The 24851-nt window shown below is 39.9% G+C and overlaps 1 protein-coding gene across 1 annotated transcript; it reads left to right on the top strand.

Annotated features, from left to right (window-relative positions):
• The first annotated feature begins 1904 nt into the window (after window positions 1–1904).
• On the top strand, window positions 1905–21835 carry LOC134858881 (cGMP-dependent protein kinase 2). The gene is made up of 20 exons (XM_063875079.1): window positions 1905–1988; window positions 2375–2536; window positions 4297–4659; window positions 6384–6550; window positions 8705–8818; window positions 9829–9934; window positions 10646–10709; window positions 10812–10889; window positions 11405–11499; window positions 12373–12441; window positions 13977–14075; window positions 14165–14300; window positions 14697–14833; window positions 16345–16434; window positions 17428–17569; window positions 17677–17840; window positions 18149–18271; window positions 18588–18650; window positions 18952–19018; window positions 21285–21835. Exons 2-20 carry the CDS (start codon window positions 2415–2417, stop codon window positions 21378–21380), a joined length of 2295 nt encoding a protein of 764 aa, XP_063731149.1. The 5' UTR covers window positions 1905–1988; window positions 2375–2414; the 3' UTR covers window positions 21381–21835.
• Window positions 21836–24851: the final 3016 nt, after the last annotated feature.

Raw genomic sequence — 24851 nt, 5'->3', positions numbered from 1 at the left:
GAGAGGTTTTGACATAGGCCTAATCTCAAAATGAATGTACAAAACAAAAACGAAATCATAGCCTAAAACTTTCCATTCATGTAAATATACATTTTATATTGGTATAGTAAGATATTACTTTTGTACAGTAGACCCTAAACGGGAACCTAATGAACAGGTCCAAAACGGACCCTGACCGGATGAGCCTTTTGATTTTTGAGTCCGTTGCGAGCCCGTGGTGGATGCATGTGTGAGTTAAGGTTTTGAGGGCAGATCGAGTACAGCGCAGAGCCACGGCGGATCCGCAATCCGCCTTCGTAGCGGATCCGTCACGCCGGACAAGTGGACGCCGATACGGGTCCGTTTTGCGGGTCCGTTCCGGTGGCCGTGAAACCTCCGCAGCGAGTCCTTTTGCTGTATGGGAACCCGCATTCCGCGAAGACCCGCCCTACTGTGCCTCTGATTCGCAGACTGTTGGTGGGGGACAAAAAAGCTGACGGAATGCTGAATGTGATTGGACCAAAGTGTTGACAGACACACACGGACAGTGGCGGAACAGTCGGACATGCATTGCAGAGCGCTGTTTGCAGTGGACATAGTGGATAATTTTGACTCATTGCATTGTGGCGATGTCTCGCAGATACTACAGATAATAGGCTACATATGAAAAGTATAATTTGCTCAGAGTCCAGAGACAGTTGTGGTTCGGTCCGGATCCGGACCGGAGTCTGGACTTTGATGATGAGGATGATCCATGAAGATGTGCAAATGAATGAAGAGCTGAACTGTGGATCACATCGTTGGCTGTTTGACATGCAAAAGAAAGGGATGAACTGAAGGAAGGCAACCTATAGTGCGCACTGCTGCTTCCATTTAGATTTAGAATTACATTTACAGATATAGATTTAGAGGACAGACGCTTTTGTTTGCTGAAAGGATTTCTAAACCCATGAGTATGAGGTAAATGAGTGATGTGATATTGGTATGGATAATATTGAGTATTCAGTAATATCTGATCTGAAGAAAGACCCGTACAAATGTAACATGGGTGTCTATGAGGAAGCTGGGTGGACCTGTTGTCACTCTGATCACTATTGGGTCAGAATGGTGGATCAGTTTGATAAAATGAAGGCACTGAGGCAAGCAAGACTAATATTGACACTGAAATCTTTTGAAATTATTTAAATAGTGTGTATATTTTGTGTCTGAGAGCAGTTTTAAAATATTTTTTAAAGAAGATTTTAAAGACCAACCCAATTTTCTTTTGAGAAGAATGCCTCTTTAAAGGATAAACAGGTAAACATTAAAAAAACAAAAACATATTTGCATGTTAATAAGTCCATTCGAATAGCTAATTTCAATTGTTTCTGGCCAATCTAATTTTTGACAAAATCAATGTGAAATGCATTGTAAGGTTTAACTGAGGCTTACAAGAAGGAGCATGGGACAAATACAGAGGGGATCTTTTTAAAGTACCTGATAGGCAAGAAAACATTTTTCAGTGAATTTCATTAAAAAAAAAATGTCATCTCATTTTATAGTTTATAAAAGGTAGGTTTATAGTCAGAAAAAAAATACAGTTACGTTTTCTTAATGAAAATTATTCACAATGGAAAAACATGAAATAAATATTATTTAATATTTTCTATAGAGGTCAATTCAATGTGAAAGGGCATTCAAGTTGATCACCTTCATATTACCCCTCTCTGCACATTTTTTGAGTAGGTTATTATTTAGCCAGTTCCTCTACAAATTTTAATTATGATTTCAGTGGTCTCCCTCTCTCACACTCTGAGCATGTGAAACACTAGAAGCCCACTAGGGGCTGTACACTCTTCAGCAGCAGATCTTCAGAGTGGTGAGAGAGCCTGTAGCTTCCCGGCACAGATGGTGTCATTGTGTTCATGGACGGCAACCAGAGAGGACACAACTGGATTCTAGAGAGAGCATGAAACTCTGACCATAGTGTTTCAGAGCATCAGGATTATCATATTCAACACTCAGTCTCTGTAAGTAAATCATGCAACTTGTTCTCTTTCTTGATAAGTAGACTATGCACTGAAAAAACTGAACATTGACTTTAATTAAATGTAATATGTCAACAAATATAAAAATAATTCAGTGTACAGACATTAGTAGAAATTCAAGGCTGCATGGTTCTTAAACCTGATTATTTGTTTGGGGATAAACAGCAGATAGTAGCAGGTGTAAGCTTTGTTTGAAGTATTTAACAGCGGAATGAATAATATTGTTCACCTGAGCAGAAGTAGAAGGTGTAAATCCTGGGTCAGCATGGTTTGGGGCAGTGTTTTTGTCACCCTGAAAAATACATTTGAGTTTTCATTCCATATAAAGAATCACTTTGTATTGACTGATATATGTGCGCCCACTGCAGCTTCCTCTCAGACACACAGCGAAGAGACTCAGGGCTTCCTATGGTGGCCAGCCAATGCCTGGCCATGGGCAACGGTTCCATAAAAGTCCCGAGGGCTGAGGAGAACAGCTTCCTGGCCTCCATCCACACAGACCCCCCATGCCTGGACACAGACATCCTCAGGTCAGAATAAAACCTCATGGATATATCAGGTCTATCATGAAAACCTATTGTTGGATTAGCTGTTGCATTATTGTTGGATTAGAGCAGGATGACCTCTGAATTCTGAATGTGGCCCAGGTAATTTTACCTCTGGAATTGGTAAGAGGTTGCTACAATCTACTATGTTACTTACTAATATATTTTAGCAACATAAATGCCTTACATATATACATATATACAGAGGAACACTTATGTGAGAATGCTGTTCATTGACTACAGTTCAGCATTCAACACCATTGTGCCCTCCAAGCTCATCATTAAGCTCAGGGACCTTGGGCTCAACAGCGCCCTCTGTGACTGGATCATGAGCTTCCTGACGGGCAGATCCCAGGCAGTGCGGATGGGGAACATCACATCCTCCACCTTGACCCTCAACACCGGAGCCCCTCAGGGTAGTGTGCTCAGCCCTCTCCTCTACTCCCTGTTCACCCACGACTGCGTGGCCACACACAGCTCCAACACCATCATCAAGTTTGCTGACGACACGACCATCATCGGCCTGATCACAGACGGCGACGAGACGGCGTACAGAGAGGAGGTTAGAGCCCTGACATCTTGGTGCCAGGACAACAACCTCCATCTCAACGTCAGCAAAACAAAGGAGCTGATTGTGGACTACAGGAAGAGGCAGAGAGAGGCACACACACCCATCACCATCGACGGGACTCCTGTGGAGAGAGTCAGCAGCTTCAGGTTCCTCGGGGTAAACATCAGTGAGGACCTGACATGGACACATCACACCAGGGTCATATCCAAGACAGCTCGACAGCGGCTCTTCTTCCTCCGCAGGCTGCGGAAGTTCAACATGGACTCCAGGATACTCTGCAACTTCTATAGGTGCACCATCGAGAGTATCCTGACTGGCTGCATCACCACCTGGTATGGCAGTTGCACCGCCCTCAACCGTAAGACTCTACAGAGGGTGGTGTAAACTGCTCAGCACATCACCAGGACGGAGCTGCCATCCATGGAGGACCTCTACACCCAGCGGTGTAGGAAGAAGGCCGGTAGGATATTAAAGGACCCCCATCACCCCAGCAACAATCTGTTCTGTCTGCTGCTGTCTGGCAGACGGTACCGCACCATCCGGACCAAGACCACCAGACTCAGAGACAGTTTTATACCACAGGCTATAAGACTGCTGAACTCCTGAGCTCTGTGAATGTCTACTCACATCTGTTTATAGTACACACATACATATATATATATATATGTTATACACATCTGCCATACATATCTGTTTATAGTGCACATATATATATTATACATATCTGCCATATACATCTGTTATACGTAATATATGCATCTGTCCATACCTCCTCATTCAACAGTGTAAAGTATTTAAATACTCTCAATGTATTCCACAAATGTATATATTTCACATCCTTAAATCTTTATTGTTGATATTGAAAATATTCTTCTCTATTTTTGCACTATTTTATTTATCTTATTTGCACCATGTATGTTGACTTGTAGGAGGAGCATGGGACATAAGATTTTCATTGCCAACATATACGTTGTATATGCTGTGCATATGACCAATAAAACCTTGAAACCTTGAAACCTTGAAACATGTACCATGTGTATCATCCCCTAATATATAGTCACTTTTCCGACATGCACGGTCCAGCTAAGCATTTGGTCTTTGTAGTGTAGATGGTGTACAGTAGTGTTGATGATGTTCATGTGTATTCAGTGATCGAACCAATATTGCTCTTCAGGTTGCGGGTAACTCAGCTAGAGGAGGAGCTGGCACGTCGGGACCAAGAGTTCCGGGCCCAGGAGCTTCAGTTACAGTACCTCCAGAGTGAGCTGGAGGCCAAGGTCTCCCAGATCGACAAGCTCCAGGATGCTATTGGCTACAACAACAGCCTGGGCTGCTCTCCGCAGGCCCTGCGCCACCACAGCCACCGCCGCTTCAGTGTCATCAACCAGGGCCCCAGCCGCTTCCATAGGGTGGCTGTGGAGGTGCACCGCCGGCTCAAAGCTAAAGAGGGCGTCTCTGCAGAACCAACCTCAAACTTCTGCGGGGGGTTCAGAGCTGCTCACACCCCCACTGCAAAGTCTGTCCGCAAAGACTCACAGTAAGTTAAAAGGGGCACTCCACTGATATGAGCAATCTGTCCAACACACATGATCCTGTGAACCTCTGAAACTTCAAAATCAAACCCAAAATCAGCCCACCTGGAGTACAAATATGCTAATTTTGGTTGAGAATGCCATTTTGGATCCTGAAAATGTCTGTAATGCAATAACTCCCAAAACCACTCAGAAATGGTCCAAATCTGCCAATCCTATTGTCTACATAGGCTATAATGCTATTTAATGCTAATAACGTTATTGCAAATGAGTTAGCATCTGGCAGTTTCTATGTGCTGGGCACTACTACTATATATTTCTAACAACACATGTTGGGGTAGTCGATATTTCCGGGTTCACTAAGCTGGCAACTAGAATATATGTTTCAAAGTTCAATTTTATAAGATATATTAAAATATGTAGCAACAACACCCTAAAGTCAATCTAGGACTATAGTGTTTCCTGGTGGGTGGTAAAACAGCTACTGTGACTATAGAAAATGTCTCACAATATCACTACTTACTACTATAAATCTAGAAAATTATTTATTACGTCATCAACAAGCTTGTACTCCAAAAACAGTCTTGTTGTCATATAAATGTGATCAACCAAAACAGAAGACCATTGGTAGGAGAGTGTGACACACACACACACACACACACACACACACACACACACACACACACACACACACACACACACACACACACACACACACACACACACACACACACACACACACACACACACACACATCTCAAAGGCTGTATTACCATGGCAGGCTAATAGAAAGACATGGAGGGAAACAAAAGGCCACTGAATCTAGATGCAGGATCTGGGTCATTATGGGCTTCAATTACACAACCTACGCTGCCTACTGCTCTCAGATCTATTCAGATTCTCATTTCCACTGAACGCACCGCACATCATCTGTGTGATGTGCTAATCAGAGACGCACACAAACACCCACTCAGGGAAATCTGCTGAATAAATTCAAACTGCACACATTAATGCAGTGGTTTGGAACCAGGACCCATAATTGCAAGATTTTAATGTAGCATGTATGTTTAGATCACATTTGGTTTTGTAAATAAATAAATAAAATGCGAGAATATAAAAGTATCACCTATCATCGGTAGTGGCATCTGTTAGCGCTTACCATGCATCCTGGACTAACATGAAGACATCACTTTAGAATTAGAAATAGAATGAAGATCCACATTTTACTACTCATTTTTGAAGATCAGTGGAACCCTTTATGCAAGTTACATAGCAAACTCAGCTTTGAGTAATTCAGAGAGGAATCCTCTCCTGTGGATGAACCATGAAGATGTGCAAATAAATGAACTATTTTACAGAAGTCAGCCCTTACATGATACAATACAGCAGAATATAATTCAAAATAGTACATGTAGCGACATGTTTTTATTCTCTATTTCGTGCCAGCTAGTTTTAAAGTTGAAGCGATGTTTTCATTAGCTGTGGATCACATCGTTGGCTGTTTGACATGCAAAAGAAAGGGATGAACTGAAGGAAGGCAACCCATAGTGCTCACTGCTGCTTCCATTTAGATCTAGAATTAGATTTATAGATATAGATTTAGATGACAGACGCTTTTGTATGCTGAAAGGATTTTTAAACCAATGATTATGAGATAAATGAGTGATGTGATATTGGTATGGATAATATACTTTTGCACGGTTGATCTCTGCTTCTTCCTGAATACCAGAACCAAGAAACTCATCAACAGTGCCATCATGAACAACGACTTTCTGAAGAAGCTGGAGCCGCAGCACATGAGAGAGATGGTGGACTGCATGTACGAGAAGGTTTACACCGAGGGACAGCTGGTCATCCAGGAGGGGGAACCTGGAAACTACCTCTATGTCCTGGCAGGTTAGCTCTGCAGAGCATCTGATGCAACTAACACTGACACACTGAATGTTAGAGAGGCTGGGGGATCAGGGGATGATGAGTCCTTTTAAATGTAATGTGTTTTTGGGAATTCATCAATTGGATATGTTTGTTTACCATTATTACATGGCTTGGTTGAATACTCGATTGTGGATGTTCAATTTGGAGGTTATTATTACTTGATAAACATCATCGTTATTAAGGAGGATCAAGGGAGAGAAGGGAAGAGGTTAAAAGACAAGCGCTGGACTTCAGATAAATCATCAGAAGATGGCAAGAGGAAGCAGTGGTGTCAAGTAACTAAGTAAATTTACTTAAGTACTGTGCTTAAGTGCAATTCTGAGGTATTTTTACTTTACTTGAGTATTTCAATTTTTTATCCCCTAAAATTCAGTGTACTTTTTCCACTACATTTATTTAATACCTGTAGTTGCCGACCAATCGAACAATGACTACTTTTACTGTCGCTACTTTAAGTACATTTTGATGAGAATACTTTCTACTTTTACTTGAGGAACATTTTGAATGCAGGACTTGTACTGTAACAGAGCATTCCAACACTCTGGTACTTCCCCTTTACTCAAGTACAAGATCTGAGTACTTCTACTTTTACACAAGTACAACATCTGAGAACTTCTTCCACGATTGACAGGAAGTAAACACTAACAGGAACACGGTATTCGCTCTGTCGTGTTTAAGGACTTGTTAGTGGAACAGAACAGACTTGGACAGTTACAGAAAATCTTGATGAGAGCTGCTTTCATTTTAAGTAAAAAAAAATGTCTAGCAGTTCCAGATGTTGGTATGCCATGGAACAGGGTTATATATTTTTTTGCAGAAGCAATATGAACATTTTTTAATCAATAAAATAATTTTAATTAATATTGGCCGTCAAGTCGTTAGTTTGTTAAGTGGCCGTGTAATGAGCGGGATAATATGCTGCATAGATGCACATTATCCCTTACTTAACATGAGAACTGTATCAAAAAGTTGGTTAAGCTTGTTTTTTTCTTTCAAAAATAAAACTATTTACATTGTATGTGAAGTTTCAGAATGTCTTTTGATTTGTTTTCTTGAGTAAGGCTGTTAGTCTATTTATAGATGTCACAAAGTAGATACTTCACAGGTAATTTAAATACACTTGTTTTGAATCACACAGAGACAAGTTCTTTGGTTTTAAAAATGTATTTAATAATTTATAGAAACATGCAGTAGTAAAAATACACATTGAATTTCTTCCAATTGAATACTAAAAAAAGGTCACAATAAAATAGTCCAAAGATTGAAGCAAGTAAAACGGCATCAGGGCTTTACCCAGCTACAGGCCATAGGCGAGGAGCGAGAGAGAGAAGCGGGGTCTGTGTGCCCCTCCAGGTACCAGCATGCCCTTCCTGGTCGAGAAGTATGGTGGGGATGAAGATACACGTGCTCATTATTGAAAGCATTAGATCCAACAGCTCCGTCGTTCCTTTTCCAAGCAGTCATGTCGTCTTTAACGCCCACGTCTCTCTGCTTTTCAACGTCTGTCCTCCAATCTCCCTCACGCCCGCACCCCGTCGGTTCCATGTCTCGTCTCGTTCCCCTTTCCCTCTCTCCTTTGCCAGGAGTCCTTTATTTGATCGGTCCTAATTACGGGATCCACTTCAGGTGCGTCCTCAGGTGCATCATTAGTGAAACACACAGAAAACCAAAACAAAAGAACCGCACTCCAATAACAAGACAAGACACACAACACTACAATTCATATTGGTATATTATAAATAAACATGCATAAAGCGGTTTTCTGGCTGACCTTTGTGACATCGACATGAATCATGATGCCTTGTTAATTTATTAAACGTGTCATCTACATCAACAAGGTTGACTATACATATGAAACGAGAGCCACACAAGTACAACAATGCACACAATCATTATGATTGTGAAGATTGAAACGTGTATTTATTTATTTTTAAATGCTATTTAACTGAGTACATCTCCCTTCAGAGTTTGCTGGATAGTTGAAAGGGATGACAAAGATGATAGGGATTGTAGCTGTTAGGGATGGTAGAGATAATAAATGGCCAGGCCTTCTAAAATATATCCGTAACAGAACTGTGGATGAGTTTAACTGTATGGTGTGTTTGCTCTGTGCAGATGGCCTGCTGGAGGTCTTTCAGAATGGGAAGCTGCTGGGGGAGATGCGTCCTGGCACTGCATTTGGAGAGCTGGCCATACTGTATAACTGTAAGAGAACAGCCACCGTCAAAGGTGAGGGCCTGCAGCGTTTCCTTTACATAAAACCAGTCCTGTTCCTTTATGCGTGTCGCCTTTGGGATCACACACACTCCCTGGTGCTTCAGTGTGTATGTTTTTTTTTTGTGTGTTGACAACCATATCCAAATCATATAAGACACCTCCCTCTCACTGGGAGTTATTAAATATACCTCAAAACTGCTCATCCATGTGTCACCATCTACATATATGATACTATTATCATGCTTATAAGCTTTAACTGTACACCCAATATGTTTGAATTTGCATGGGATGGAAAATGATTTGTCAATTCAACAGGAACATTTTAGATAAACAGGTAAACATTGAGCCTGCCTGTGTTAAATTAACATCATTTCAGTCATCAGTTTGAATAAATTAATTTACATTTAAATGAGGCCTTAATAACGTCTTTTGAATAATTCAGTGCTTTCAGTATGGCTTGATATGATGACTTGATAGTTGAATTGTCTTTATCTTAGCTTAGCCTTTGATTTGTTCTTGTTAAATAATCACAATATAAATATTATTTTGGGAGCCCAGTAAAATCAGCTGGAGAACGTATAACACATGAAAAAATAAATGTTGCTATGAAATGTTTACTGTTATATTTGTGCTATCAAATGCAGCCGATGAAAGAAACCTGAAGGTTAGCTGTCTGAAATCTAATCAAGGATAATTCCTCATTTGGTTTTTGGAATATTTGCACACATTATCTTAAAGAAATAGTTGATCAAAGTTTAGTTGGAATGTTCTGCCTGTGTTAAATGAAAATAAGAATGCTTGAGAAAACACCTAGCCTGGCTCTTTTCAGATAACACATTTATACAAAATGTTCGAGGACATGACACAATGGCAGTCTTCTTGTCTGGCTCAGAAATACAGGACACAATCTTCCAGCATGATCATAATATTCATTACAGTACATCCGGAGCCTGTTGTAGGATTAAATACTGCATAAAATAAAAAGAACAAACTGATATGGTTAATGGTTCATTCCCCTCCAGCTGTGTCCCAGTCTCACATCTGGGCTCTGGACCGCCAGACTTTCCAGACCATCATGATGCAGAGCACACAGGCGCGCCATGATGAGTACTTCAGCTTCCTGTGCAGGTAACACACAGCTCTCTGGCTCTGGAACACTCCCAATGAAGAACCCCAAGTCCATACCCCCCTACTTCGCGCCCCTTTCTACAGGCTGGGTTTGACCCCAGTCCGCAGTCAACATGTGGAGTTTTCTTGAGTAAAAATAGTAAAACCACATTATACAAATACTCGCTTTCTGGTAAAAGTACTGCATTGAGAATGACACTTCAAAAGTATGATTATGAAATGTACTTGAAGTATTATGAGTAAAAGTGCTCATTGCAGAAAAAACTCAACATTTTCTGGGGGGATTTGTTTGTCAAAATCTGAATGTATAAAGTAATTAGTAAATACATATGAACAAAAATAAAGTGGAATAAATAGTAAAACATCCAAAATGTAGTAGAAGTAGAAGTATAAAGTAGCAGAGACTGAGAATACTCAGGTACTGTGCAAGTACATTAAATGTGCACTTGAGTAAATGTACTTAGTTACTTCCCACCACTGTACACATGTACAGGTTTAAGACGGCCTTTTGTTCATAATGAGGACATTGACTCCAAGTTTATCATTATTAAATCATCCCAAAATCCTGCATCATAAACCAAATACCAAGTCTTAAAGATCAGTTTCAGTTGCGGACATTTCCTACATTTCTACATGACTGTTATTTTGCGGTTTCACTGTATATGATGAATCCCAACATCCGTAACTATAATTTGTATTTGTCTCTGTCAGTGTATCCCTGCTCCGAGGACTGCCTGAGGAGAAGTTAGCCAAGGTGGTGGATTGTCTTGAAGTGGTGAGTATTTCCCACTTATAGCATATTTCCACACTTCCATCAAGTTCCATACAGTGTCTGTTTGAGACTCAAAAGAGGTTGACTGACCTTCTGTCTTCTCAGGACTATTTTCAGAAAGGGGAATATATCATTCGAGAGGGTGAAGAAGGAAACACTTTCTTTATCATTGCAAAAGGAGAGGTGAGATATCTGCACATGTCAAACTGTCATGCCTCGATATCTAATTTATTCAAGTTCATTTGCAGCATTTGACGCAAACAAATTAAATGTTATCAATATAATATATATATATCAATTTATTTATACGCAGCAAAGAAATTCTGCAGTAGTTACAATACACAGAGGGCAATTCTTAAAAAAAAAAAAAACCTATCCACAGTTACCTTTTAAGAATCAAAGCTGCTCATAACTCACGCTGATTCTATGTGACATATGAATGAGGCATAAAGCTTGCATGTAGAATATGAATCTCAAGTATAGGAATTCATATATGTTTAATATAAAATGTCCAGTTATGCATTATTATGTATGATTTAAGCTGAACATCAGGTCCCATATACTGTATATTGTCTCTACAGCTTGTATACTGACTGCCATTAGTGAAAGAATGATTGTCTCAGTTGTATATTGCTAATGATGAAACAAAACGGACTCTGGTTGTTTCTGCTCCTCATCCTCATTTGGTTGGTCTGTAGGTGATAGTCACTCAGAGCACAGAGGGGCTGGCTGAACCACAGGAAATCAAGACGTTGGGAGTTGGAGATTACTTTGGAGAAAAAGCTCTGATCAGGTACAGACAGGACTGAGGACTGTGAAACCCAACACATTACAGACCCTCAAACCTTACATATCACAGTCAGTAAGCAGCGCCTCTCTGAAGCTCGGGCTCCTGATGCTGTTCCTTTTTTTTCTGGCAGCCATCAATGCTCATGTGTTAACATATTACCAATTGACCAGTGAACCCATGAAGATAAGAACACTGCTTTTAAGTAGCCTACCTGTCCACTGTAGTGAGCAGTTTGAGTATTTTTTTACTCCACTACATTTATTACAACACTCCAGGTTAGTTCATTTGTACATATTAAAACACATGATATTCTGATATGGTATAACTTCAACACTTAAAGGCTCTTACATGGATAAAACAATAATATAATAACCAAAATAAATAATAATTTGAAGAGATCTGTTTTCATACTCTTACTTTTGACACTTGAACTACATTTAGCTGATAATATGTCTGTATTTTATATTATTATCAAATGGGTCATTGTGCAGAGTTACTTTTTGTGCTATAGGTGTATTTTGATGTTAATACTTTTGTACTTTAAATAAAGTACCATTTTGAAATCAGGACTTTAACTTGTATTGGAGTATTTTAAAGCTGTAGTATTTGTACGTTTACTTAAGTAATGGATCTAAATACTTCTTCCAACACTGCATGTTATAATATTACCAACTAACCAGTGAACCCTGGAAGATAATAAGACTGCTTTTAAGTAGCCTCCACAGTAGTGAGCAATTTGGGCCAATTCCCTTTGTCTGGAACAACTATGTGATTACAATCAGAAGAGACAAATTATTTTGCTCTTCTAAATAACGTAAGACTCGTCAGAGAGCTGCTCCACAGAATGACTGTGTGTGTGTGTGTGTTTGTTTACAGTGAGGATGTTCGCTCAGCCAACATTATCTGCAATGAGAACGACACACACTGCCTGGTTGTGGACAGAGAGTGAGTACAGCTGGAAACATAGCTCATATTAAATGTCATTTTAATATAGACGAAAATTTAAAGAACAGTAATATATCTTCAACTGTGAATATGAATATTTGCAATATCATAAACTGTGTTTTATTGCTGCTGTTTACTCTTTCATTGCTGAAACCAGTCACTACTAAGGATGGATTTAGGAGAATGGTGGTTTCTAATGCTAGCCACTAGTGGTTTATTTTGAACTATATTTAGTTCAAGGTTATGAATTTGTCAACCATGGGTAAACTGTCAGTGAAATCTTTTTTTGCTAATATGTTCTGCTATTGAGGTTGAATTGAAAAACCTTGACATCAAGTTTGGCAATAAGAGGTCCTTGACACCAAACGCTGCAGGAACAAAAAGTAGACCAAGCAATGTTTGCAAGTGAATGCACTGGTGTAGACAGGAAGGAGCTAATCAGGGAATGGGGAACCAGTGAGTAGAGCTACTGACAGAAGAGCCGGACTGAACACTAACAAGCTCACTCAATTATTATTATTATAAAATAAAAAGTCAAACCAAAGACAGTTAGTAGCCTGCCCTTGTGGTTTGAGGTTCAAGGTCGCTACAGTGTAGTTGTGACATTGAAAATCTTAGGTCCCGCACTCCTCCAACAGTGCCACATGTCATAAAAGGACATAAGACAAAATAATAATAACATAGAAATAGAATAGTAAAATAAAATTAAAAAGTAGTGTAAAATGCATAGTGAATAGAATATAGACACAATAAGCTAAATTATGCTTGACATGAAAATGAAAGTGATCAACTATATGCAGGATTCCATGTACATGTAGTAGAATTAAATGTACAATAACAGTATGTAAGATTTAAGATTAGATATTGTACTATGAAGTATAATTACATACAGTTTGTAATTAAATAAACAGTGCGATGCAACCAGATACATTTTTTGTGTTGTGGAGGCACTTCACAGAGCTCAGGCGTTAAGCAGTCTTATTGCCTGTGGAAAGAAACTGTCTCTGAGTCTGGTGGTTTTGGTCCTGATGCTGCAGTACCGCCTGCCAGACGGCAGCAGACAGATGGGGGTCTTTGATAATCCTGTGGGCTTTCTTCCTGAGCCGCTGGGAGTAGAGGCCCTCCATGGATGGCAGCTCCGTCCTGGTGATGTGATTGTGGGACAATGTGCTGTGCTTTCCAATTCAGTCCATTTGTACTCTCATCATTTGAAGTAGCTTTATCAGAACATGAGGTTCAACAACAACCTGCTGTACAGAGTGAGGTGGCAGTTAAAAGTAATATTGTTTTTATAGATAGTATTGCACACACACACACACACACACACACACACACACACACACACACACACACACACACACACACACACACACACACACACACACACACCCACACACACACACACGCACACACACACACACACACACACACACACACACACACACACACACACACACACACACACACACACACACACACACACACACACACACACTAAACTGAAGGTGTTCATGTCCCCCTGTCACCCCCTCTAGCAATTTCAACCAAATGGTGGGAACCTATGAGGAGCTTCAGGCGTACCTGAAAGAATATGTGGATGAGCTTTCCAGGAGTGATGAGAGGAGAAATGCCCTGTGAGTGCACCTTAGACAGAGTCAGTGTGGGCCTAAAAGCAAATGGGGGCCCAAATGTGACCGTATGTCCCCCGTTGTTCCTCTCTTAGGCCCCACTCCCCTCATATTGACTCTGCAGAGGCCCAGGAGCTGAGGAGGCTGAGGGAGAAGATTTCCCTCCTGCCTTTCCAGGATCTGGAGGTCATAGCGACTCTAGGCATGGGAGGATTTGGACGAGTGGAGCTGGTTAGCTTCAGTAACACTACTATTCCCTATACTGTGATTTATTTAGCTGGATAATGTTTGGACTGCAAACCCTGTTTTCGTTATTTATTAAAACTCAAGTACCTAAAGTAAGAATATTATTAAAATATATCAGTCAAATTAAAGGGGCAGGGTTTGTGAGCTCATGGCAGGTTGAGTCAGAGGATACGACAGGGTGAGTAATAAAACACCTTATCTACTTTATGGAAAAAGATCAATTATTCAGGTGAAATGTAGCATTAAGCCATTCTAGATAACTATCAGAAAGACTTGAGATTTCCTGAGTCTCTTCACTGTACTCAAAGTATTTTTCCTCAGGAGGCTGTTACAGAGACAGTCTTTATGACTGAAGGTCTGCTGCTCTCTGTTGCCTCTCAGGTAAAGCTGAAGGACGAGGACACCACGTTTGCTCTGAAGTGCATTAAGAAGAAGCACATTGTAGACACCAGACAGCAGGAGCACATCTACTCTGAGAAAAACATCCTTCAGCAGACCAACTCCGCGTTCATCATCAGGTGAGACCCACACATCCACCTGAACCTTGAAACCTTGAAACCTTGATGCAGGTGTCTCTGGTAACCACAGCGTTTGTAAAGATGTGCAGTTGTTGTCTGCTATCTGAGCTGGGGGAAGCACAGTAAGGTTCAAGAGAAGAGGCTGGAGGATTTTAGGCAACACAAACCTCCTGTATATTGAAAGGAGAAGATCTAATGGGGGGGGGGGGGGGGGGGGGGTGAGCTTCTCTGTGGAGTTGCTAAGAAACCTGCTGCGAGAATGCTGCTGACCCGGGTCCATGTACTGCACTGAGATTTATCTGGACTATGACCTCACAGAACAAAGGCTTGTGTGAGCAGTGTGTTGACTGTCATTCAGAGGAAAGTTCAGCCATCATGTGACGTTCACTCTGCTGCACTAATACAACACTCCTCCTTACTCCTATTCTATCAGTCCAGATTTTTTCATTATCAGTGAAATTTAAAGGTCCCCTATCACTCAAAATGCTCTTTTTGATGTCTTGTATACATACAGTAAATATGTGTCCCCAGTGTGTAAGGAGACTCACAAAGCGTCAGAAAATACAACCTTCTCTCTTTTCCTCCTTACCCAACTTTAAATCTCTAAAAACGGGGGTCCCGCCCACGTGACACTTCCCAACCTATCGTCCCCCATATACAGTTGCGAGCTAAATCCCCTCCGCAGCACCTCTGTGTGTCTGTGTATTCAGCAGGATGCCTGCAGGCGGGACTTAGAGTTGTTGTATAATACATATAATGTCTCTGTTCTAGTGGTAAACACTGATAAGTGTTTCAGAAATAATGCTGGATGTGTTTTGAACATAATATGGGGTTTAATCACGGCAGCGTTTAGCTGAGTTTCTCCGTTAGAAACTTCTCTCTTTAGACAGAGATCATGATGCTCAAAAGGGGCGTGGCCAGCAGCAACATTTAAAGCTACAGTCACAGAATCAGCACTTCAGGAACAGGGCTGAAATAGAGGGGGATGAGGCATGCTACAATGGGGAATCTGTTTGGTATTTTGAGCAAAACACTTCACAGACAAGTTTTGTATAGATATGGTCAATAATATATTGTTCAAATATAGCATAATAGGAGACCTTTAAAGTCTGTCTTCATGTCTTGTAAAGTTCATAGAACAACAATTATCTGAAGAGCTGCAGTAGCAGTATTTGTGGTCTGCATCCTCCCTCTGTAACCCCTCGTAAGTCATTACAGGTGAATCAGAGGCATGTCCTGGGTTTATGACATCCATTATTTATCAATATTATTATTTGGATTTGCATTACCAATACAAGACATCAATACTAATACAAAGCATGGATGCAGCTTTGACTAAATGTGCACCTTAAATGTACAGAATATTAACAGGGACTATACTTTTTTATATTTTGGTGCCTCATTTCTGTTCGCTTATTAATTAATGTTTACTTATTGTTGATCAGCTAGCTGGTGAGGGATGTTTTTAACGAGAACAGGAGTTAACAAAGAGTCTGTTGGCTGTATTTCAGCTTGTTCCGAACCTTTCGGGACGATAAGTTTGTCTACATGCTGCTGGAAGTGTGTCTTGGTGGAGAGCTGTGGACCGTGTTGCGGGACATGTGAGTGTATGTTCTTTTGCTACATGATCAACCACTTCAAATGAAAATATGCAGATTTTTCTTGAAGGTGTAACTTAAAGGATTAGTTTTCTCAAAAACAATAGAAGTAATAAGTCAATTTAATTTGAATGTTTAGGAGAGCGGAGCATCTGTATGCATGCACACAAAACAAATGCCTCCACAAAATTATTGGGAAGTAGGGAAAATTGTTTCGTACTTTCTGAGATTTGCTGTCTTCTGGTCAGCCTCAGGGGAATTTTGTTTACAGCGACATGCTTCATATTTCTGGTGCTCTACTCACACTGTAATAGAATACTTAACTGGGAACATGAGACCACAAGTAGATGAGTACTATAGACAGTTTTGGGGGCGAAAACAGGCTGTGTCTCAGGCTGTTGCTCCAATAGACTATAGTTGCACACCCGTCACACAGTGTACTGACACCCCCCGGAGAACATCCTGGCATGACTGCAAGGTGAGAATTGAACCCAAAAACTGAGGGGTTGGTTTGGGAATGCACCTTAAATGAGTTGCTATATATTTCTCCACATGTACCTACATCTGGAGGCCAGACAGTGTTACATTTCAGATTAATTTCATGGACCTCAATTTCCCTCGGGATAAATAAAGCTTCTTGAATCTTGAATCTTGATCAGTGATGACATTGAATTTGGCAGAGATTAAAAAGATGCATCAGACAGGTTCGCAAAATAGCAAAAACCAGCCTACTAATTCTCACCACAACTGTTTGAATGTTCTCTGATGCAACCGTGATGCACTTGGAGTTGTAAATAACAAACTATACACAACATAACATTATGTTTGGAAGAAGACTATTGCCCTGTGCTTCTGCTATGTGATCTTATATATATTTCCTGGGGAGCAGCGTGTAGGGCTTCAGAAGCAGAACACAAGTCCCTGGTAGTTTTCCTAACGGTCCCTTATGTGTTTACTCGATTCCATACATGCATTGTTCTTTTCTTAACCTACCAGGAGTTATTTTGATGCGCCAACAGCCAGGTTCTGTACTGGTTGTGTCTTAGAGGCTTTTGATTACCTCCACACTTTGGGCATCATCTACAGAGACCTGAAACCTGAAAACCTTCTGCTGGATGCTGAGGGTTATGTCAAAATGGTAAGCCACTTGTTTTAAATATGTTTGAATAATGTCACATAAAGAGTGTTAGGCAATGTGTATCTAAATAATTAACATATATTCTAACTTCCTCTGTGTTTCCTCAGGCAGATTTTGGCTTTGCTAAAAAGATCGGTCTTGGAAAGAAGACCTGGACATTCTGTGGGACTCCGGAGTATGTGGCCCCCGAAGTCATTATGAACAAAGGTCATGACTTCGGAGCTGATTGCTGGTCCTTAGGAATCCTCATATTTGAACTTCTCACTGGCAAGTAAGTCAGTCAGGCAGGTAGAGTAGCCTATGGGACTTCTTGGCGCAGAAAAGCTTTAAATATTAACATTAAAACATTAAATATAAGTCTCAGGATTTCATTAGCTTGGCTTGGAAACAGCTTCCCTGGCTCTGTTTAAAGTGTAAAAACATGCATGTTACCTGAGATGAATTTAGTTCTCATACCCTCTTAGAAAGAAAGAAAAACAAACATGTTTACCGAAATGTTAAACTCATTCTTTTCTTAGTGTAATGATAACTTGACTTTCCAATAAACAGAAAATCAGTTTCTTTTGGTTTTTTTTCCAGCCCCCCCTTTGCAGGCACAGACCCAATAATGATCTACACCATGGTCCTCCATGGCATTGAGAAGGTTGACTTCCCTAAAAGAATAGGGAAGCATCCAGACGACCTTATCAGGAGACTCTGCAAGTACGGTGAATCAAGAAACACTGTCTGATATCAGGACGATACGGCTCTGTCATTTAAACAGACAATTAGAAACCACTGTGTAGCTGCTGGGGGGAGACAAGGCAATATCATTCAGAATATTACCTGTCTCACCTTTCTAGCAAATGTTCTTGCAGCTTGTATGTTTTTGATGCTGCTGATTAAGACAAATGTTATACAAATGTTATCATATAAGTGCGTTAGAGTTCCTGGAAGTATCTTTCTTTTAAATAGAGAATCCCCAGGGTTAATAAATTGGACATTAGGCTAATATAAAGTGTCTTTCTCTTCCTATTAGGCTAAACCCAGTCGAGAGGCTGGGAAACAAAAAGAATGGCATCATTGACATTAAAAAAAACAAGTAAGAAGCTTCCACTTGATTGCTCATAATTGAATTAAGTTTTGTATAAATTAAAAACTGTGATGTTAAGTTGATTTAATTGTTTTATCAGCTATATTGCAGAAAAATATAGAGTGGAAGATGAATAAAGACTGAAAACAAAAGCATAAAATCATGATTAGGTTATAACCTCTGGTTGAAACTAGTAGGTGTATTATGTGGTTTCTAATTATATTCCAACCATTAATAATGGGGTTTCAGGTAACAGTCTGTTTTATTTAAAACAAACCCTGAGGTTCTTTTTGTTCTATCTGTCTTAAAGGTGGTTCCAGGGCTTCAACTGGGAAGGTTTGAGGCGTCACAAGCTGCTGTCCCCATTGAAGAGAGAGGTGAGATCATGAGCTGTGTTATCTAATGTGGAAGAGCACTGACAGACTGTTCTGGAACAATCTGAGAAAACCACCTGCCATTCAATAGAATTTACAAGAATGTGATCAACCATGCTGTTAACAATATTATGTGTGACCGATAATGTAAAATTGAGATTAAATGAAGGTGAGGATGCTGATATGTATGGAACGTACAAAGTGCAAGACTCTGACACATTGTCTCTAGACTTACTTTACCCTTTGATACACAAGCTATGCATACCCCGTCTAAATGACCCGTATTGACCTACAATGTTATTTCATGCATGGCTGAGGGTTTTCTTTGTTATAATTTTGGAAATCAATGTATTTAATCATTTAATATTCCAATTATTCATTAAATATCTTGTTTATGATTAACATAAATCATTATTTTCCTTGTCCCTTTCTAATTTATGAACTGAAACAGTTTTTGTATCACTACATCAGGTTTACACACATGGGTCAAAAATCATCCATGTGTGCCAAGTGCGATAAAAATGAAAAAAATGCCTACTATAAAAAATAATTTTGTTAAAAAGAATTGATTGAGCAGTGATTTGGACCAAGAACCTTTGATTTGTAAATGTTTACTGTTGACTGCTTTCCACAAGCATAGCTCAGAATGGGGATTCAGTGGCAACATGACCATGGTGAGCTATGTGGGAAGGGGAAGGCTGTTTCTCCTGAGCACAATGCATGATGACAGAGCAGTGGATTACAACAGTGTGAAGAAGAAACCAGAAGTGATCCAGTACTATCACAAAATGACCATCACAGTGCACACATGCCTCACGAATGACAATCACTTGCCCTCCATGTGCCTTTTCATGTGTGGCATGACAAGCTCTTTGCCCAGCTCCTTGATGAACACTCAATGCTTCATGGGAACAGAATTTATCCCACAGACTGGTTTGGAAAATCAGTTTAATAGCTATTCCAATTCTGTCCGAACCGAAAGGCTACCATAGTGGCAGATCTGCATCAGTGTAAGCATAATCCAGTTGCGTCAGTGGTTGTGTCTTCCACGGTGGGTAACATCCAGCACATTGGTCCACCTCCTTGCTCTCTGTTTACATGTGTAGGTGCGAACCATCTGATCCATTGTTTCTACTCCTGATTTTGTTCATCGATGAATTGTTTAAGTACTGGATCACTTCTGGTTTCTTCTTCACGCTGTTGGCATCCACTGCTCTGTCATCATGCATGGTGCTCAGGAGGACAACAGCCTCCCCTTCTTCGACACATACAGTAGGTCACGTTGCCACTGAATCCACATTCTGAGCTATACTTCTCCCTCAATTTGGAGGGTCAAGAAAGATCAAATAATCTTCAAATATTAAGTACAGTTATTTTTCACAATATATTAAATAGTTTTCTTAGGTAAAAAAAAAGGATACAATAAGACTTATATGAATCAGAAGTGCAAAAGCAGCCTGTTGAGTTGTGACATGGCATGAAGTGTGGTATGTGAAAAGTAGTACACAGGAAACATGTTCCTAACCGCAAACATTTATAAATCAAAAGTTCTTGATCCAAACCACTGCTCAATCAATTATTTTTAACAAAATGATTATTATAGTATGTATTTTTTATTGTTATTGCACTTGGCACACAAAAACTGTTTCAGTTCATAAATTAAGAAAGGGACAATGAAAATAATGATTTATGTTAATCAGAAACAAGGCATTTAATGAATAATTGGAATATTAAATGATGAAATACATTGATTTCCAGAAATACAGCAAAGAAACCCTCAGCCATGCATGAAATAACATTGTAGGTCAATACGGATCATTTTTTACCCATATTGTCCCTTAGAGGGGTAGTGATACAAAAGTGACTTTTGTTTAGAAAAGTAAGAAAGTAGAAATGAAAATAAGGCATTGTGATGACCAAAAACAAGTCAATTGAGGAATACCTGGAATTCTGAATTATTCAAGTAATTCATTGCAAAGATATTTACAATTAAAACTCACTCAGGTCACTTTTGACCCATGTTGTGTATCAAAGGGTTAAGGTACTGAGTTACAGTCATGGCTGCATGAAAGAAATCAAACTGTCCCTCCCGTGTGACTTATAAATATGCATTTTAAGGAAAACTGTGAGTATGCAAACTGAACTAGCCACATTTCCTTGATAAGGGTGTGTTGACTGAAGGGATTCAGCTCTACCAATGAGGACACTGTGACTGAACCGGCGCTGACAAAATGCACTGACCTTATGACTTCCTCTCTTGGTTCCACAGCTGAAAGGGCCGATGGATCACAGTCACTTCGACATGTTTCCTCCTGACACAGAGGAACCTCCTGATGAGCTGTCTGGTTGGGATAAGGACTTCTGATGGTACAGGATCTAAGTAACAGCAGTGGTTTTGACTGATCATACATCCTAAAGATTATTTTGGGATCTATCTCTCATAACAGCTTAATACCTGGAGCCCATGCTGTGAGGAAGTACATGTTACAGGTTCTGCCTAACCTTAACTCTTTAATACACATACTCATGATTTACTAATCATGAGGGGACTATGTTGGTGTATAAATGTTTTTAAAAACCTTAAACTGCTGCAGGAATATTGTACTCTCCATGTCCTGATCAAATGGTAGATGGACTGTACTTATCTCTTTATCAGGTCTTTGCGACCCATCAAAGCACTTCACAGATTTACAAGTCATTCACCCCTCCCTCATACAGAGCAGTGCACTTACTCTAGGAACTAACATTCACACACACTCACACACTGTTGGCCGGGGAGCAACTCGGGGTTCAGTATCTTGCCTGAGGACACATCCACATGTTGACGGCCCAGGCTGGGATCGAACCCACAACTCTCTGGTTCAAAGACGACAGCACTCCCCCGCAGACACGGTCGCCCTCATTTAATTTAAACAAGAAGGAACTCCCTTGTGTTTTTACTGTATTTACAAACCGAAACATTTCAGATATGTAAGCACTCAAAGGCTATGGCACTGTAGGACCAAAAATGACATTTTTATGTGTTGAAGTAATCAATCTGGCTAATATGCCACAGAACAACCGGTTTAAGCACATTCAACTCTCCGCTGTGTGAATTGTGATCATTTTATTTTATTTTATAATTGTATTGCTGCGCAGTTTTGCAGTGTGTATCACAAATATATTTGCTTGAACACATCTGACCCCGGCTTTCTCTGATTCGCCTCCATTCCCCAAATACTAATGAGGGCATAGACATGCTGGTTTGTTAAACAAGCGTCCCTCACAGTTTATTTTCTATTATTTTTTAACTATTGATTGTACTGGTTGATTCAGATCCATAATTAAAAAGGTGGTTACTTTGGTTGTGTTTTTATATTCACCTCTGACACATCTGCATATCTGCTTACAGCACTGCTAGCATCTCCTGAGTGTATCTGGAAGTTGCAAGTGAGCAGAAGCTAGGACAGTGGCTAAATGTTCCATTTCATGTGAAAAAGGGCTAATTGTTACAACACGTGACTGTACTGTATTACTGAATGGTAAAAAGAAAAGAAAAAGAAAAAATATGTCTGATTATCATCTACAGGTTTTTTTTAATTTAATGTAACCTCATTTATTCCATCCTCCCTAACCCAGACATTCAATGATGATCAAATGTTGCTGAAAGCATTGGATTATACCCGAGTCATGATGTAATAGAACTATACTGTCTTCCCTTAAGTAACAATAAAAGCTTTGGTACAACTTTAACATACACCCTGCGCTTTACTGTACATGTTGTATGAATCAAGAGGCAAAAAAATAAGGTAGTCCAGAAGATTTGATGAAGGTTCTGGTGTCTGCAGCACCGTATGGCAAAAGGAAAAGGATACAGTGAACACATGAAGCATCGGTTACACACTACTAATTGGATGTATGAATCAAGTAATAAAATAATAAGTTCATAATTGTACTTTGTTGGTACAAAGGGAGAATGAAACAATGTTGGGAACAAGAGATTAACAACTTGATACTAAGTAGTAAACTCAGGCAACGGACTCAACAGCAAAACTCAAAAGTATTTACTTAGCAAAAGGTCGGTACACAGTGGATCCAACAGACAGGCTCCCAAAACAGATGAGGAGTAGGCAAAGATGGGCCAGGAAGCATAGCAAGGTCAGGAACACGATAAATCACTATGAAAAAACATCTGGAACGCTCAACAGGAGGGACAACAACGAACTGGCAACAAGGGGAATGGGGACACACACATAGGGAGGGATGACAGTGGGGCACAGGTGAGAATGATTGGGATGATTACACAGGTGGAACAATCAGGGGAAGGAAGAGGTGACTGTGATGAGAGGAGATGTGACTTACCGGAGAAGGTCGTACAATAGATCCATATTCATCACATAAAAACTGTTTCATAATGTTTGTACAGCGTGAACATTGATAACATTATGAAAATTGATAACATCAACAAAATGTATGTCCTTTTGGAGGACAAGAACAATTATCGAAGGTGCGGTTATGTAATTATCTCAATGTATGTTGTTGTTTTTATGTGAATGTCTGTGAAAAACAATAAAGTAAAAAAAACAAAAAAACTTGTAATATTATTATCCTTAACTATTGTAATTACCACAGTAAGTACAATTAGGTGTGTATGTATGTGTGTGTGTGTGTGTGTGTGTGTGTGTGTGTGTGTGTGTGTGTGTGTGTGTGTGTGTGTGTGTGTGTGTGTGTGTGTGTGTGTGTGTGTGTCTGTCTGTCTGTCTGTCTGTCTGTCTGTCTGTCTGTCTGTCTGTCTGTCTGTCTGTCTGTCTGTCTGTCTGTCTGTCTGTCTGTCTGTCTGTACGTACGTATGTATGTATGTATGTATGTATTGAGATGGAGTGTAGAGGGTGAAATGAAAGGCACCAGAACCATTCTCTTTGCCCGTTCCTAGAAATTTGTTGTCATTGTCATTTAGCAACAATAAGTTCACCTAGTCATTGAAAGCCTGTTTGTGAATAACGAATATGCTGCTTGTCTGCCCGGTCACTGGGAGCAGAGCATTCAGCCACTCTGCTCCCCGTCTCTGGAACTCATTACCACCCCAACTCAGAAACATGGATTCATTCCCCCATTTCAAAACACAGCTCAAAACACATCTGTTCCAAACTGCTTATTCCACTTGATATCAATTCCTCTGTCACCGTCTATTGTTTTTATTTTTTCCTTGCATTGTTGATTCCTTTTATTGTCTTTGTGTGTGTATCATGTACGGTGTCCTTGAGTGCCGAGAAAGCCACCTTCAAATAAAATGTATTATTATTATTATTATTAGATAGATCACCTATTAGCTTAAAACGATAGCTCAGATTTTTACAGCATATTGAGTTCCATGATGGCAGGATATGTACAGCAGAGTGTCGAGTGGTTACTGCTTTATGTTTGAAGATATTCTTTAGGTTAACGATGTCTTCTTTGGTTTTTCTGAAGCTGTACGATTTCGGGGACTGGGGGAGTAAAAAAGCAAGGCTTTAAACTCCGACCGCTCCACTGACAGTGCTCCGTGGCGAGCTCCTCAGTCTGTGGGTGTGATGGGCAGTTTATGTCTAACAGCACTGAAAATCTGAAACCTTGACTTTGATTAAATGTAATAGCTCAACACATTTCACATAACTGTATCAGGTTAGTTGAAAGCAATAATAATTACTTCAAATACAAATAATAGGTTCAATGTCATATTATTGCTTTCAACTAACCGGATACAGTTATGTGAAATGTGTTGACATAAGACATTTAATCAAAGTCAACGTTGCAGTATGTGATCAAGCCTTCTTTCAGGAACTCTTCTAAATAAATAAAGGTTAAAGGGTAACAGATT

The sequence above is a fragment of the Eleginops maclovinus genome, chromosome 22 (assembly GCF_036324505.1).
Source record: "Eleginops maclovinus isolate JMC-PN-2008 ecotype Puerto Natales chromosome 22, JC_Emac_rtc_rv5, whole genome shotgun sequence".
In the NCBI taxonomy this organism is placed as follows: domain Eukaryota; kingdom Metazoa; phylum Chordata; class Actinopteri; order Perciformes; family Eleginopidae; genus Eleginops; species Eleginops maclovinus.
Note: the sequence above shows the minus strand (reverse complement) of the source record. Positions and strands in the feature narration are given on the sequence as shown.

Coding starts and splice junctions, on each gene's coding strand:
- LOC134858881 (XM_063875079.1), top strand. CDS start 2,415: ATGGTGGCCAGCCAATGCCTGGCCATGGGCAACGGTTCCATAAAAGTC. Junction 10,890..11,404: donor TTATCATTGCAAAAGGAGAG/GTGAGATATCTG, acceptor GTTGGTCTGTAG/GTGATAGTCACTCAGAGCAC. Junction 17,841..18,148: donor TTTGAACTTCTCACTGGCAA/GTAAGTCAGTCA, acceptor TTTTTTTTCCAG/CCCCCCCTTTGCAGGCACAG.